At 39.5% G+C, this 16119-nt stretch overlaps 2 protein-coding genes across 2 annotated transcripts in view; one reads left to right on the top strand and one right to left on the bottom strand.

The window, feature by feature from the left end:
• LOC133531848 (mediator of RNA polymerase II transcription subunit 16) overlaps positions 1 to 12750 on the bottom strand; it is a 28740-nt gene extending 15990 nt beyond the window's left edge. Inside the window, 7 exon segments of the mRNA XM_061870242.1 lie at positions 2371 to 2511; positions 4214 to 4365; positions 10640 to 10766; positions 11465 to 11597; positions 12250 to 12382; positions 12384 to 12425; positions 12566 to 12750. Of these exon segments, the coding sequence (XP_061726226.1) occupies positions 2371 to 2511; positions 4214 to 4365; positions 10640 to 10766; positions 11465 to 11597; positions 12250 to 12382; positions 12384 to 12425; positions 12566 to 12627 (790 nt within the window). The 5' untranslated portion in view covers positions 12628 to 12750.
• Positions 12751 to 12877: 127 nt separating this feature from the next.
• The window catches only part of LOC133532227 (netrin receptor DCC), a 190799-nt gene continuing 187557 nt past the window's right edge, over positions 12878 to 16119 (top strand). The window contains exon 1 of the mRNA XM_061870803.1: positions 12878 to 13390. Within this exon, the coding sequence (XP_061726787.1) occupies positions 13303 to 13390 (88 nt within the window). The 5' untranslated portion in view covers positions 12878 to 13302. The remainder of the gene's footprint in view (positions 13391 to 16119) is intronic.

The raw sequence follows: 16119 nt of genomic DNA, 5'->3' as shown, positions 1-16119 counted from the left end.
CATGTATCGTACAACGTTTTACAGTACATATGGCCCTTTAAATGTTCGACACAGTAACGTAATATGCTACTTCTCGCACTAGTGCTATAAAGTAGCCCCATATGTACTGTAAAATAAGTTTTGGCAATCATTTCAATTTTGGTACAAGTTTTTATCGCTGACTGTACTTTTCTTATACTCGTCGAGACAATTCTAAAAACTCCAAATACAATAAGGTTGCGCCGTTTCATTACAGAGTACCTATGTCCACCTCCTGTCTCCATCATGAGATCAGCTCGATGGTACTATAAATACTATAATATTGCATTGTTACCCGATTTGCATATGTATGCACATTTTCAGCTCAATCGGAAATTGGGAAGTGGGTCAAATTTAGCTTCCAAAATTTGACCCACACTAACTATAACTTACATACCGGAATAGCAAGCCTTGGAACCGGTTTTAAAAATAACGGTAAATACCGGTTTATGTCCGGTTTACCGGTTTGAATGTTATATTGCAACTGAATAATGCCTTGATTAATAACCTGACATGTAATATTATTAATAAGCGCGGAAGCGCTGGTGGCCAAGCGGTAAGAGCGTGCGACTTGCAATCCGGAGGTCGCGGGTTCAAACCCCGGCTCGTACCAATGAGTTTTTCGGAACTTATGTACGAAATATCATTCGATATTTACCAGTCGCTTTTCGGTAAAGGAAAACATCGTGAGGAAACCGGACTAATCCCAACAAGGCCTAGTTTACCCTCTGGGTTGGAAGGTCAGATGGCAGACGCTTTCGTAAAAACTAGTGCCTACGCCAAATCTTGGGATTAGTTGTCAAGCGGACCCCAGGCTCCCATGAGCCGTGGCAAAATGCCGGGACAACGCGAGGAAGAAGATGAAATATTATTAATAAATGACTATGACTATTTCGGTTTTACTACGAACTCTCGTAAGAACGCGAACGTTTTAATAACTTTATTGTAGCCTAAATAAACCGGTGTATTCGACGAGCGACAAGACGGCCGGCTGGCCTGGTGGTGTGCCACGTACACAAAGACACCGACATAGGACGAAACCGGTTTTTATTGTTCTAAACCGGTTAATATGACAAGAACTTTATGGAAAGGAACGAAACCGAAATTAAAAGGTTTTGCGCCAAGTACATGATAACGGTTTGTAAAATTAACCGGTTTCCGAGCCTTGCTAACAGAGCAAGTTAAATAAAAGCTTGTAAAATTTAATTGGAAAGGTAATCCGATATTTTATATTTCTTATATCCTCTAGCGTTGGTTTTTTTGCGGTTATTGTCACCAAGTTAGGTATATATCAAGATATTTTGATTAGTGATCTCATGTGTAATATAAGAATTGCTTCATGACTTTCTTAAATAAGTTGATAATTTTGCTAATAATATGATAATATGAGTTATGAATAAGGTATTATATGCTGTGCCCTTGCAGGGTCCATGTGAGACATTGTATATCATGTATAACATCTATACTGTACCATGGTTGCAATAAAGAATGATTATGATTATGAGTATTTAACATTTTAATATTTTAGTGGTAATTACTGAGAACAACTATTAAATTAAACATTTCAAAACTCCCTACGCTCTATGCCAAAAATGCCTGGGAAATAAGCTGATACATTTCAAACTGCTAGATCGATTTTTATCAAACGTAAGCCACATATTTTGACTAAGGTGTAAAGTTTGTGAAGTTAGTGATTAAATTAATTTGTAACATATTTTATTTATTTATTTTATGGTAGAGGAGGCAAACGAGCAGACGGATCACCTGACGGTAAGCGATTACCACCGCCCATGGACACCTGCAATACCAGAGGGGTTGTAAATGCGTTGCCGGCCTTTAAGATGGGAGTACGCTCTTTTCTTACATGCAGATATGTCTGCTATTAAGCTTAAAATGAATTGAAAAGTGGAAAAATTACTGTCTTGCGTGAGACTAATATTGCGTAGGGTTAATAGCATCGTTTGCAGACGATTCTGTATGTTAAAAATTATTTTAGTATGGGTAGCGCATCGTAACTGGTGAATTTCCAATATGTCTTGGAACTCCGGTAGCCGTGTAAGTGTAACGTTCTTACGGCAGATGTCGCTATGGTCCCCTAGACCCATATGGTTGGAGAATTTGCTGCCTGTGGATGAGGTCTTGGTGGCTCAGTGGGCAGAGCGCTGGAGTATCGATCCAGAGGCCGTGAGTTCAAGTATCACCCAAGGCAGTAATTTTTACACTTTTAAATTTATTCTAAGTCAGAAGCTTGACATGAGATCTGATAACTTTTTGACAGTGTGAGATGGTTTCATCTTGGCAATATTTTACATGAAAATGTTTTTGTTAAGATTTTATTTCTTGAAATTTTACCAGGTGTATAATCCAGATACACCGCCGGCAGAGGCTGCACCACCAGCGCGGGCGCCTGGTGCGGCGCGCGCGACAACGTCACCGAGCACACGGCGCAGCGCACGCAGTGGACGCCGCCTGCCGCTACTATTAGGGTGCCATCTGTCATCAGACAAAAAAATTATATACAAATATCAAATATCAAACATTTATTCAGCAAATAGGCCACAGGGGCACTTTTACATGTCCATTTTTGCAAACAATAAAAATTACAAAAATAAATTACAAATATGGAATCGATGAAATAATAAATACTTTATTAGAGATGTATACTGTCTCTAAATGTCAAACTACACAAAAAAAAACTATGATAAAAAAATAAAACCAACAAATACTAAAATTCTTTAGAGATGTACAAGTCTCTAAGTGTCAGAGATAAAATATAAAAAAAGATATTGAATTATTCTTAGAGATGTAGAGGGTTTCCAAGGCTTGAATTCTTATATAAAAAGGCGAACTTATCCCTAAAAGGGATCTCTTCCAGCTAACCTTTAAGAAAATGCGAAAGGATCAAACAGTAACCGGTGAAAGACAAATAAATATGAACAGCAACAATATGAGAATTATGGATACACGTAAAAGTACGACGAGAGCAATCTATAGTAATAAAATAAAATAAAAAGTACAAAATCCGTAGTATGAATACGCATACTATAACATATACATAAACCTATATATACCTATATATATAATACACATTATAAATACATATATGCATACATATTTTCACAAACATATAATGTATATATATATATATATATAAAGTAAGAAATAATACATTCGAATAAGGGCCTGTTTCAGAATATCCAAGTAAGTATTGGATAGCTAATTGATAAATAAATTAACTGCCAGATAAAACTTCCTGCAAAACTTTATCTACTAGTTAAGCTTATTTGAAGATTGTGAAACGCCAACGATGACTATTCGTCAGATAAGTGGCAAGTAGCTTATTCAGGACTTTACTTGGACATTCTGAATCAGACCCTAAATGATAAATCAAAGACAACACTGTCTACTGAAAAGCTGAGATGAGCGCTTTGCCCGGCTCTCCTCTCCTATGACCAGTATTAATTGATATTTGTTTTCCAAGACGGCAATGTTGTTGTTTAACGTGCTAATAATATATTCCAAAACTAGAATCTTGAGCGTTGCGAGGGTTTCAAAGGTAAAACAAATTTTACCACCGAGTGAAACAATATTTTTCATCACACTAATCCAAGGAAAATACTAACTGTGAAATATCAAACAAAATCAATTCAAAATGAATGTTATTAAATATTTATCATTCAAAATCATCGTTTAAAAGTCAATTCAACCAGCTTTTTTTTTTTTTGTATTGCTTTTTGTTACTCTACTTCAAAGATTTACAGTTTTTAAGTAAAATCCTCTACTTGCCCGTGGTATTTGGTTAGAGGACAGTCAAATACCGTATGGTGTACGGTCTGCTCGGGTGCTCCACACCGGCACACTGGTGATTCTACGAGCTAAGATAATGTAACAACTCAAAATTTGGATTTGATTACTTTGTCCCAGTGGATAAAATGCAACTTTCTCATCAGTTTTTCAACAATTGAGAGAGCTTTTACCATTGCAGCCGGTGTGAAGAAATAGTTATTTGCGATAAATTAAAACACGACCGAAGGGGGTGTTTTAAATCGACACGAGTTGCGAATTACCTATTCGCACGTGTATCGTACGTTTTACAGCATATATGTCTCTTTAAAGTTTCGACATGTGCACGGAAAGTGCTCATTCCCGCACGTGTGCGGGAAAGTAGCACCATATGTACTGTAAACTAGCTTACTCTTATGGGCGACACTAGCAGCCGGCACTCGGTCCCGCGCCGCGCGCAGGCCCTCGGCGCCGCGGAGCGCGCGGCCCGCCTCGCCTGAAGGCGTCAGGGCGCCGATGAGGCCTGTGGCCGTGATGATGCAGGCTCCTTCACATGCTATGCCACTGAAATAAAAACATGTAGTAAAAAACATACTAGAAAGAATACATACATATAATCACGCCTATTTCCGGGACGGGTAGGCAGAGACCACAAATTTCCACTTGGTACGATCCTGATACCTTTTGCTTCCTTAACTACTACTGCTGCTTTTTTACTAGAAATAAATTAATCCAAATCTATATTCTTCTTCTTTAGCCCTTCTCTACCCTTCGGGTGTAGGCCTCCTTCATTTTATGCCACTCGTCACGGTTCTGTGCGACCTGGAGCCACTTCTTCCCCGCAGTCCTTTTGATGTCGTCGTCCCAATTCATCTGGAGTCTACTTTGAGGACGTTCCTCCCCCCATGGTCGCCACTCCAGTAGACGTTTGCTCTACGAATCGGTTTTAAATCTGTCCAGCTGTAGGCTCCGAATCTATCATGCGTTATAAAATAAGCGTCATAGTGGCCTGTAGAGTTGTGCCCGCTCGGTCTTTAAAAAGAGCGCTCCGATCTCGGTCAATCGGTCAAACGAACTAGTTCGCTCTTTTAGGTCCTTTAGTTCCTTTAGTTCAGGAGCAAATCTCGAGATCTGAATGAGTATGACTAGGTTATATCTTGCTCTCGCTCGCAAATAAACAGAGCGAGAGCGTGAGAGAGCGAATTTCTTGACCTTGACTCATTCCGATCATTCGCTCCCGACCGATTTGTTACTTGGTACTGAGGCCGAACCACGTTCGACGTGTTGCCTCTCTGTCGCACTTGTAAATTCGTACGTAAGTGTGACAGGGAGGCAACCCGTCGAACGTGGTTCGCGGTAGGCCCGCTGACATACCGACTACTGAACTAAAGGACCGAGACCGATTAAGAGCGCTTAAGATGAACTAGTTCCTTTCGGTCTGTGGTGGGATTTCATTCCTTTTAGTTCTTCGGTCCTGACCGACTCAAGCCTAGTGGCCTGTCTAAGTTTTCCTGGACTTGGAGCGACCGGCGTGGTTGTTAAAAGCGATCGTACAATTTTTCTATAATAATTGTTCGATAGAAAAAAATCGAGTGTCTATGAAAGATTTTCCTGAAAATCCAGGGTTTTTTTGGTGCCGTAGTCAATTACGAACCCTTATAGTTTCGCCATGTTTATCTGTCTGTCCGTCTTGTTCCGTGATCATTAGTGCTAGAAAGCTGCAATTTGTCATGGATACATAAATCATGCATGGCGACAGAACGGTTAAATAAAAACTACATGAAACTTTTTTTTTAGGGTACCTCCCATCAGGGACCGGACCCGCTTACCCTAACCCGTTCAAAAACCCGGGTTATTGTAAAGCTGTGTTCCAAAAACCGCTTCATTTCGGTAAGCTTTTGATTGGCTTACCGGTTAAGAAACTAATCCTTTATTTGAATTAATTCAGGTTAGCGCTTACCGATATCAAAAACCCGGGAAAGGGTTATCGCTTCAAGCGCTGATTAAATACGAACAAGCTGTTTTAGCTTTTACGTAAACTGCATATGGTCTATTAACGTAGCGCTCGACGCGAAACACGGCGTTTCCATTCCCTACGTGCACGTGCGAGTGCGCGGCAAGGCGCGGCGGCAGTCGGTATTTGTCAAAGGCTTTGTAATTTGCCGACCTAATATTGCTAATTCAAACAAAAGTGTACGTTAAGTCAAGTAGCGCACAACGTAGATTTCAAAACACATGCTAAGGTTTAAGGCAAATTACCTAATATGGTAAGGCGTTGCATTGATTTTGGTATATTTTTGTTTAGTACCTATTACTCCTATTATTGTCCTGTCAGTGGAACTCATCAATGGCTTCTAATAATTTATCGAGTTAGGGCTCATTTTAAAGGTCTTGACGAGTTCTTTACGATACACATGGTGGAGAGGGTCTGATGGGGAATCGGAAGGTGTCGATGGAACTCATCGATAACTACTAGTAATGCTATCGAGTTAGGGCTCATTTTAAAGGTCTTGACGAGTTCTTTACGATACACATGGTGGAGAGGGTCTGATGGTGGAATCGGAAGGTGTCGATGGAACTCATCGATAACTACTAGTAATGCTATCGAGTTGGGCTCATTTTAAAGGTCTTGACGAGTTCTTTACGATACACATGGTGGAGAGGGTCTGATGGTGGAATCGGAAGGTGTCGATGGAACTCATCGATAACTACTAGTAATGCTATCGAGTTTGGGCTCATTTTAAAATCTTGACGAGTTCTTTACGATACACATGGTGGCGAGGGTCTGATGGTGGAATCGGAAGGTGTCAGTGGAACTCATCGATAACTACTAGTAATGCTATCGAGTTTGGGCTCATTTTAAAGGTCTTGACGAGTTCTTTACGATACACATGGTGGCGAGGGTCTGATGGTGGAATGGGAAGGTGTCGATGGAACTCATCGATACCTACTAGTAATGCTATCGAGTTTGGGCTCATTTTAAATGTCTTGACGAGTTCTTTACGATACACATGGTGGCGAGGGTCTGATGGTGGAATCGGAAGGTGTTGATGGAACTCATCGATAACTACTAGTAATGCTATCGAGTTTGGGCTCATTTTAAAGGTCTTCACGAGTTCTTTACGATACACATGGTGCGAGGTCTGATGGTGGAATCGGAAGGTGTGATGGAACTCATCGATTCACAATAATGCTATCGATTAGGGCTCATTTTAAATGCTTGAGAGTTCTTTACGATAACATGGTGGCGAGGGTCTGATGGTAAAATCGGAAGTTGTCATGGAACTCATCGATGACTTCCCATAATGCTATCGAGTTTAGGCTCATTTTAAATGTCTTGACGAGTTCTTTACGATACACATGGTTGAGGTTCATCATTTTTGAAAACCACATTCCTAAAACCTATAAAACGACATCCATGACAACTTTTATGACAAGTTGCATGGCCGCCATCTTGGATTCCAAAATAGTCATGACTTTCGAAATCCGCACTCCCTAAAACCTAAAACGACATCCATGACGACTTTTATGACAAATTGCATGGGCCATCTTGGATTCCAAAATAGTCATGATTTTCGAAATCGCACTCCGTAAAACCTATACAACGACATCCATGACTATTTTCTGACATATTTCATGGTCGGCATCATGAAATCCAAAATGATCATCTTTTTCGAAATCCGCACTCTCTAAAACCTATAAAACGACATCCATGATGACTTTTATTAAATAGTACGTGGCCGTCATCTTGGATTCCAAAATAGTCATCATTTTCGAAATCCGCACTCCCTAAAACCTATAAAACGATATCCATGACGACTTTTATGACAAAAAGCATGGCGCCATCTTGGATTCCAAAATAGTCATGATTTTCGAAATCCGCACTCCCTAAAACCTAAAAAACGACTTCCATATGACTTTTATGACAAAATTGTGGCCGCCATTTTGGATTCCAAATGGTCATCTTTTCGAAATCGCACACCCTAAAACTAAAAACGACATCCATGACGACTTTTATGACAAATTGCATGGCCGCCATCTTGGATTCCAAAATAGTCATCATTTTCGAAATCCGAACTCCCTAAAACCTATAAAACGACATCCATGAGACTTTTATGACAAATTGCATGGCCGCCATCTTGGATTCCAAAATAGTCATGATTTTCGAATCCGCACTCCTAAAACCTATAAAACGACATCCATGAAGACTTTTATGACAAATTGCATGGCCGCCATCTTGGATTCAAAATAGTCATCATTTTCGAAATCCGCACTCCCTAAAACCTATAAAACGACATCCATGACGATTTTTATGACAAAGTACATGGTCACCATCTTGGACTCCAAAATAGTCATGATTTTCGAAATCTCCACTCCCTAAAACCTATATAACGACATCCATGACGATTTTTATGACATTGTACATGGTCACCATCTTGGACTCCAAAATTGGTCATCTTTTTCGAAATCTGCACTTCCTAAAACGTATAAAACGACATCCATGACGACTTTTATGACAAATTGCATGGCCGCCATCTTGGATTCCAAATAGTCATGATTTTCGAAATCCGCATTTTCTAAAACCTATAAAACGACATCCATGAAGACTTTTATGACAAATTGCATGGCCGCCATCTTGGACTCCGAAATGGTCATCATTTTCGAAATCCGCACTCCCTAAAACTTATAAAACGAAATCCATGACGACTTTTATGACAAATTGCATGGCCGCCATCTTGGATTCCAAAATAGTCATGATTTTCGAAATCCGCACTCCCTAAAACCTATAAAACGACATCCATGACGATTTTTATGACATTGTACATGGTCACCATCTTGGACTCCAAAATGGTCATCTTTTTCGAAATCTGCACTCCCTAAAACGTATAAAACGACATCCATGACGACTTTTATGACAAATTGCATGGCCGCCAAGTTGGATTCCAAAATAGTCATGATTTTCGAAATCCGCACTCCCTAAAACCTATAAAACGACATCCATGAAGACTTTAATGACAAATTGCATGGCCGCCATCTTGGACTCCAAAATGGTCATCATTTTCGAAATCCGCACTCCCTAAAACGTATAAAACATCATCCATGACGACTTTTATGACAAATTGCATGGCCGCCATCTTGGATTTCAAAATAGTCATGATTTTCGAAATCCGCACTCCCTAAAACCTATAAAACGACATCCATGACGATTTTTATGACATAGTACATGGTCACCATCTTGGACTCCAAAATGGTCATCATTTTCGAAATCCGCACTCCCTAAAACGTATAAAACATCATCCATGACGACTTTTATGACAAATTGCATGGCCGCCATCTTGGATTTCAAAATAGTCATGATTTTCGAAATCCGCACTCCCTAAAACCTATAAAACGACATCCATGACGATTTTTATGACATAGTACATGGTCACCATCTTGGACTCCAAAATGGTCATCTTTTTCGAAATCTGCACTCCCATAAACCTAAAAACCGATTTACATGACGACTTTTATGACTTACTGCATGGCCGCCATCTTGGATTCCAAAATCGTCATCATTTTCGAAATCGGAACTCCCTAAAACCTAAAAATGATGATTTTTATGACAAAGTGTGTGACCGCCATCTTACTAAAACCTGTTATAAACCGGATACATATAAGCATCTATATAGTAAGTCAACATTAACGAAAAGTACTTTTACGTCGGTAGTTACAATATAGCTATCGAATCAATTACGTAATGCCCATCTCTGCCGCGGCGCCGCAGCGGCGGGGGAAAGGCGCGGGAGAGGGGTAAGGCTTACCCAAAACCGAAAGGTTACCGGTTAGTACACGAAAAACACAAACCGAATCAGCTCCTGTAAGCGGTAACCACTTGTTACGATTAGGTTAATCTGAATAATACGGGTTATCATTATTGTTGGGGTAACCGGTTGAACGGGTTACCCAAACGATTAGCTTATCATATGAAGGGGTTACCCATTCGAACGGGTAAGGCAAATGAACGGGTTTTCCGGTCCCTGCCTCCCATACAATTTTTTTTCGCTTTAAGCTAATTGTGGGCTATTTATGGATAGGTCTTTCAGAACGAATAAGAAACCGTGGGTCCAAAAATCGTAAAACAAGAAAGTTTAATAAATATTTTCAATGAAAACTATAGTAAAAATGATCGGTCCAGCCGTTTTTGAGTTATTCCAAAAAGTTATCTCTTCTTAGTAAAAAGACGTACAAATCGCTGCAAAGGTACTCCCATATGCTTGTAATACCTGATAATAAATAAAGAAATATTAGTTAGGCCCATTAGGCCAGACCGGTCATCAAATCGATATAATAGCCCCCGTTTAGCCTATTCTGACAGAATGGTAACTACGGATTCCTGCACTGAGCATGGCGCGACATGCTCTGGGCCAATCTTTTCTGGTCTGGCTTTGATAAGGTTCGAATGGTTGGTTTGTACGGCAGCCTGATTTTATATTCCTCTATAGTGTAGTGATTTTAACTTTTCAATGAAATGGACACTTTTCACACTTGATAATTCTAATTAGCCGGGTCCACACAGAGCGAGCATACGCGAGGCAATTTCCTCACGCACAAACTGGCCAGTGTAGACGTGCCTCAGCCGAGGCGTCGGCGGCACTGGCCGGTTTGTGCGTGAGGAAATTGCCTCGCGCGTACGTGCTCGCTCGCTCTGTGTGGACCCGGCTATTCATTAAAATTTTGGCATTTTTCAAGATCGCAAGATTTTGGCATACTTAGTTGGTTAGTAGGATTTTTAATTTGTAGCTGGGATGTGACTACCTTTAACTGTAAACATTATATCTGATTAAATGTTATTTACCCAAATCCCTTCAACGTTGGTGTAGGCCTCAGCAGCTGTAGGCGTTCGGCAGCAGGAACATCAGGTTTCTTGTCGCATGAAATTCTTCGGCCATTGTGGAAGAATGCTGCCTTTATCACGTGTTCACCTGGATACAATAATGTATTAAATGTATTGTAATGTTTTGTAGATATTGTGATATCTATTGATAAATTTGCATGCTAAATGGCTGAATATAGTTACTGAATATATTAGGAAACCCTTGTATATATTACATACATATTCTTCTATTCTATTCTGTATCACAGGATAAATTAACATAGAATTAAGTTGGGCATAAATGCTTTCATATCGTATATCTGTCCGACTGTTCTACTCTACAAATTTTCAAAATGGCGGAGCTAACTGTGGCTGTAGGCAGCAAATAGGGGCACCATGAGGCAATCCTCCTCCCCATGTTTCCTATCTATTTCGAAAGCCTAGCTAGGTGAGGGCGCTTAGAATACATTTAAAACTTGCAAGTGCGCCATGGACTGAATAAGATTGTTTAAAGTAATTTTGCCTAAAATTACACTTTATTTCTTTGGACACTTTTATGATACTTCTACTCAGAATAAGAAGTTCTTTGGGTCCTAACAGGAAAAAAAGCGTCCCAAGATTTTTATTTCCATTCCGTGTATGATGGTAAAGGAATGGAATAATGCATGGAAAATTTTGTGACACGTTTTTCTCTTTGTGAGTTTGAAACGGTTTGTCATTCTGAGTAGAAATAACTTTACAAAAAACCCAATTTGAAAAAGGGGAATTGTACAACTTTATATAAAATGGCCCTAGAAAATGTGATACCTGGGAATGATGCGCTGTATAGACATCCCCAGTCATTTAGCAGGAACTCCTTCATGCCAAACACGGACACTTCTCCCTCGGTTGTGGCCACCAGGAGCTGCTTGCCTTCGCTGTCCCATTCTAGAGCTGAGACCTGGAGGTGAAAAAAATGGGTTAGAATGAGATTGTAAGACATAATGTTTTGGCAAAATAATTTTAACATATTTTAAAGCAACTTCCAGAGGCAGCATGAAATAGTGAGAAAACTAAACATAACCACTTAGAAAATTACTATTAACTTGCAGACTCTGTATGGAGGCAGAGGAGACTCTAGCACATCCTCACATAGTGCACTTATCTAATGCACACTCGTGACTTAATCCTGGGCAGACATATATTACGCCCAGAGGAGTTAAGGTCTCTTGAGATCAAAAAGATCTTTCAGCTGTTTGAAGTTGCAGGCTTGAATCAAGAGTTGTTAGTAGGTGGCAATCACAATAGATCAGGGATGGTCACAGTGATACATAGGCTGTAGAGCCTTACATAGCCCCTAACAAGAAGAATTAACTTGCTTTAACGTCTAGCTCTAGAGGTCTTTATTTCAATTGTATTTTGTATCTTTCAATTGGGAAATCTAAATAACAATTTCTTTTGTCAAGTTTTGATTAAGCTAATTAATTAAAGCCCATATTGAATCATGACAAAGATTAATAAACACTGGAATAGTTTATACATTGTACCTGCTTTGTGGCTACACAATATTTAGCCTGTTAATTGAATAAATTATCTCAATAAAGTACACTTACTGGATGAACGGTGCTAGTGACTTTATGGCTGTCCCACGGCGTGTCCAGATCACACACGTACACGTGCCCGCCCCAAGTGCACCCGTCAGAGTCCGACAGCTCCGTGGGTGACGAGAATGCAATATATTGCATACGATATGGTGCAAATTGGGCGAACCACTTCTGGGTCTGATGACCTGAAAACAAAGATTATGACATTTCTAAAGCTTGAAAATACAGTTTTAGAGGTTCAAAGTACCTAATCACGTAGTTATAATTAGTATTTAATCGGTAAAATCTATAAAATACGAGTAATTTCAGCAGAAAGTTTACATACGTTTCAAAGTGCGGTGGCTCGCATTTCAATGGTTTCCGGCGCATGGAGTAAATTAACTCCATTGTGGTTAATTGATTTATGTTAATTACTTGTAAAGTAAAATCAATTCATTGGTAAATAAATAAATTAAAACAATAAAAGGAGAGTTGAATTAGCTTATCAAACAACCATTGCTGTCAAAACGTCAAAAGTCACAGCGTTGTTAGCTGTCATAAACGTTTAGTTAACAGCAATCTGTTCTTAAATTTCTATTTTTAATAATAAATTTATTTTCGATAAATTAGCTGAACTATTTTAAAAACCTATGAAACTTCAAGTATATACTTAATTATTATAAACATATCAAAATTTGAGAAAATTCTACTCAAATAGTTCAGTCGAAATAATTACAACATAATCGAGAAGAACTAAACGTAATGCAGGGCAGATGATTTTCGTTATTCAACCATCTGTCAGCATGAGCCCATCACTACGATTGCAGCTATCTTTAGACCGCAGTAGGGCCAAATTGTAACTAACTTCGGGGCATTGCAAGATGATTGTCCCGGGCAATGCCCTTTCGTTATTGAGTTTCTGAACGCAGCCAGTCCCCGCCTGCCTCTAAAAAGAATATGGCGGCACCGACGTCGTCCCAGTGTAACGCTTGACATTATTACACGAATATTACAAAAACTTTGTATTAAAATGTGAAAACCATGAATTAAAACAAGTGGTGTTGTGTAATTTAAGTGTATTTAATGATGTGCCGGACCGGGATGTGCCGATTTGGAATCGGGAACTGGATTTTTTTGATCGCTTCGGCACATTTGTTTACATACGTCCAAGGTGAGTTCCTTTCTGATAAATATTGCCTTTTATTATCGATCGGTGCTTTTAAAACGAGCTGTAGTGTAATTAAAGTAAATATAACTTTATATGGCTTTATGGCTTGTGTAATTAATATACGTATAAGGTTTTGAAAATAGATTTCTCGTTGTATTTCGCCGTACGATTTCACTTTACGTTTTATAAGACAAGGGCTGTAATTTATGGTTCTAAGACGCGTTAGTGGTTTATTTACGTTTAGGTAATGGTTTATAGGTAGAGTTGATGGTTGGGGCATAAACGTCGGGGTGTATTTATTGATATTAGGGCTCTGTTGACGGCTGTTACGCTCCCGGCGCCGTAATTTACCTTAATTATTAACTGTTTAGTTCATTAACGCATTCTTGAAAATGGAATGTGATTAAGTTTTTTAATCTTTTTGTCGCGCGCTAAGTGTTGTCAACATTCGATTTCGATTTTATTGGTTGTCTTTTTAATTGAGCTTTTTAATTGCGCATAATTTTGGTGTACATCGAGGGCCAGCTCGAATCGAATAATAAAATTTAACAACTACAATAAAACGAAAAACTGCAGACTTCGAGACATCGGCATTTAATGTACTGTCGGCAACGTGCATGTGTGACCGCCGGAATTGCCGGCGTCTATACTTCTCTAGGCTATGGTGACCACTTACCATGTACAGTCGGTAACGCGCATAGGTTATAAACACTACTGGAGAGTTGTCCAGGCAACTATACTTCTGTATACGGCTCTGGGAAACCACTTAGTATTCAAGCCGAACCGCATGCGTTTTGCCACTGTACGTGGGACAAAAAAGGCATTTGTGTAAAAGACGATCTATATTAGGTGCTTATTTTTTATTATTTATTTAAATTACTTTTAACCTACCTATTAACTTTTATCTTTATAGTTGCGAGCTCTTTTAATGCAACATTCCATTAATTTTCATAGGTAATATTGTGACACAAAGGTTTATGAAAATTAGCGTTGGTAGCCTAGCGATAAGAGCGTGCGACTTTCAATCCGGAGGTCGCGGGTTCAAACCCCGGCTTTTACCAATTAGTTTTTCGGAACTTATGTTAGATATATCTTTAGATATTTACCAGTCGCTTTTCAGTGAAGGAAAACATCATGAGGAAACCGGACTAATTGCAATAAGTCCTAGTTTCCCCTCTGGGTTGAAAGGTCAAATGGCAGTAGCTTTCGCAAAAACTAGTGCCTACGCCAATTCTCGGGATTAGTTGCCAAGCGGACCCAGGCTCCATGAGCCATGGCAATAAGCCGGGACAAACGCAAGGAAGAAGGGTTATGAAAATTGTAACAGAATGTATTAAAAAGCAAGCTGAGCCTATTTCATATAATAGGTACCTACCTAAGTTCGTGATCCTGGGTAGCGAATTTAGAATCAAAAATTAATAAACGTTGATTTTAAGATTTTTAAGCAGCTTACAAACCTTCAAGAAAAGAGATTACTCACATCTTAAATGCCGGCAACGACCCAACAACCCTTCTAGTGCTGCGGTTGTCCATGGGCGACAGTAATTAGTAACTCGCGTCCCTATATCATAAAAAACGACATTACGGCGTAATCCGCTAGAAATCTTCACAGGGGCTTAGGTTTTATTTATTACCTAGTGTGGTTATTAGTGTTACCAGTGCGTAGTATCCTTAGTCCCGTAGGTACTCTAAAATACGAGGTTTAATATAAACGAGCTCCAAAAACCTCGTAAACCTAGATTAATTCTTGAATCTTTAAGACTACTAATCCACTTTTAGAGTTGCTCTAAATATTTAAACGCCCAAACCGTAATTTACTTGAGAATTCTTTAGAAAGAGAATCTGATCGAAATCTAATTGCAATTCAATGTGATTATCAAGGTTATGAAATTTGTCTGGAATAGATCACATTTTTGCGATAAATACGCCTTTTGTTTGCCTATTGTTTTCGTAAACGCTTTACCATTAGACTAGCAATATTATTTTTCTTCAACCTAGCGCCCGCTTTCCTACTCAATCTTGTCCTTTGCCCGGTTTTCGGCATCTTCAAGTGTGAGATTGTTCTCTTCTATGTCCGCTATCACGACAGTGCATCTTATGCCTACCGTGTGATGTAGGACCATGGATAGTGTGGTCGAGGCATCTATTTCCGTAGTCTACCGGTCTGCGGCTTATATATCCATACCATCGGAGGAGGCGACTTTCCTGCAGCTTATCCGCTACGTCACGGATTCTGAGGCTGTCACGGATATGTTCATTACATATGCGATCTAATCGCATAACGCCACACATCAATCGTAACATCTTCATCACCGTGACATGAAGCTGCTGAACATGTCTTTCGAGGACAGGCCAGGTCTCGCTACCATATAGTAGGACTGGGCGGATGATGCTCGAACACCAAGGCCCTTTAGTTTCACCGGTATCCTGGGGTTGCAGAGGATACCGGTTACTTCTTGTCATTTTGTCCAAGCAGCACTCTCGGATAATATAAATATAGGTTTGTGGCACATTCCTCGCTTTCAAAGACCACCAGATTACCACGCACCTTCTGGCTCGAAAGCCTTCTGCAGATTCAGAAAAGCCCTATGCAAGGGCATTTTCTATTCTCTCCGTTAGCTTCCATCTAGTTATATGTGCTCTTTTATTTTCTTTTAGTTTTGCATTAAATTTAAGATAATAATGTTTATATAACGTGGTTAAAAATTCCCAAAGAGCAAGTAAGTAGGTAT

This window comes from Cydia pomonella, chromosome 26 (genome assembly GCF_033807575.1).
Source record: "Cydia pomonella isolate Wapato2018A chromosome 26, ilCydPomo1, whole genome shotgun sequence".
NCBI classification, from domain to species: Eukaryota; Metazoa; Arthropoda; class Insecta; order Lepidoptera; family Tortricidae; genus Cydia; species Cydia pomonella.
This window is presented reverse-complemented; position numbering and strand designations above follow the sequence as displayed.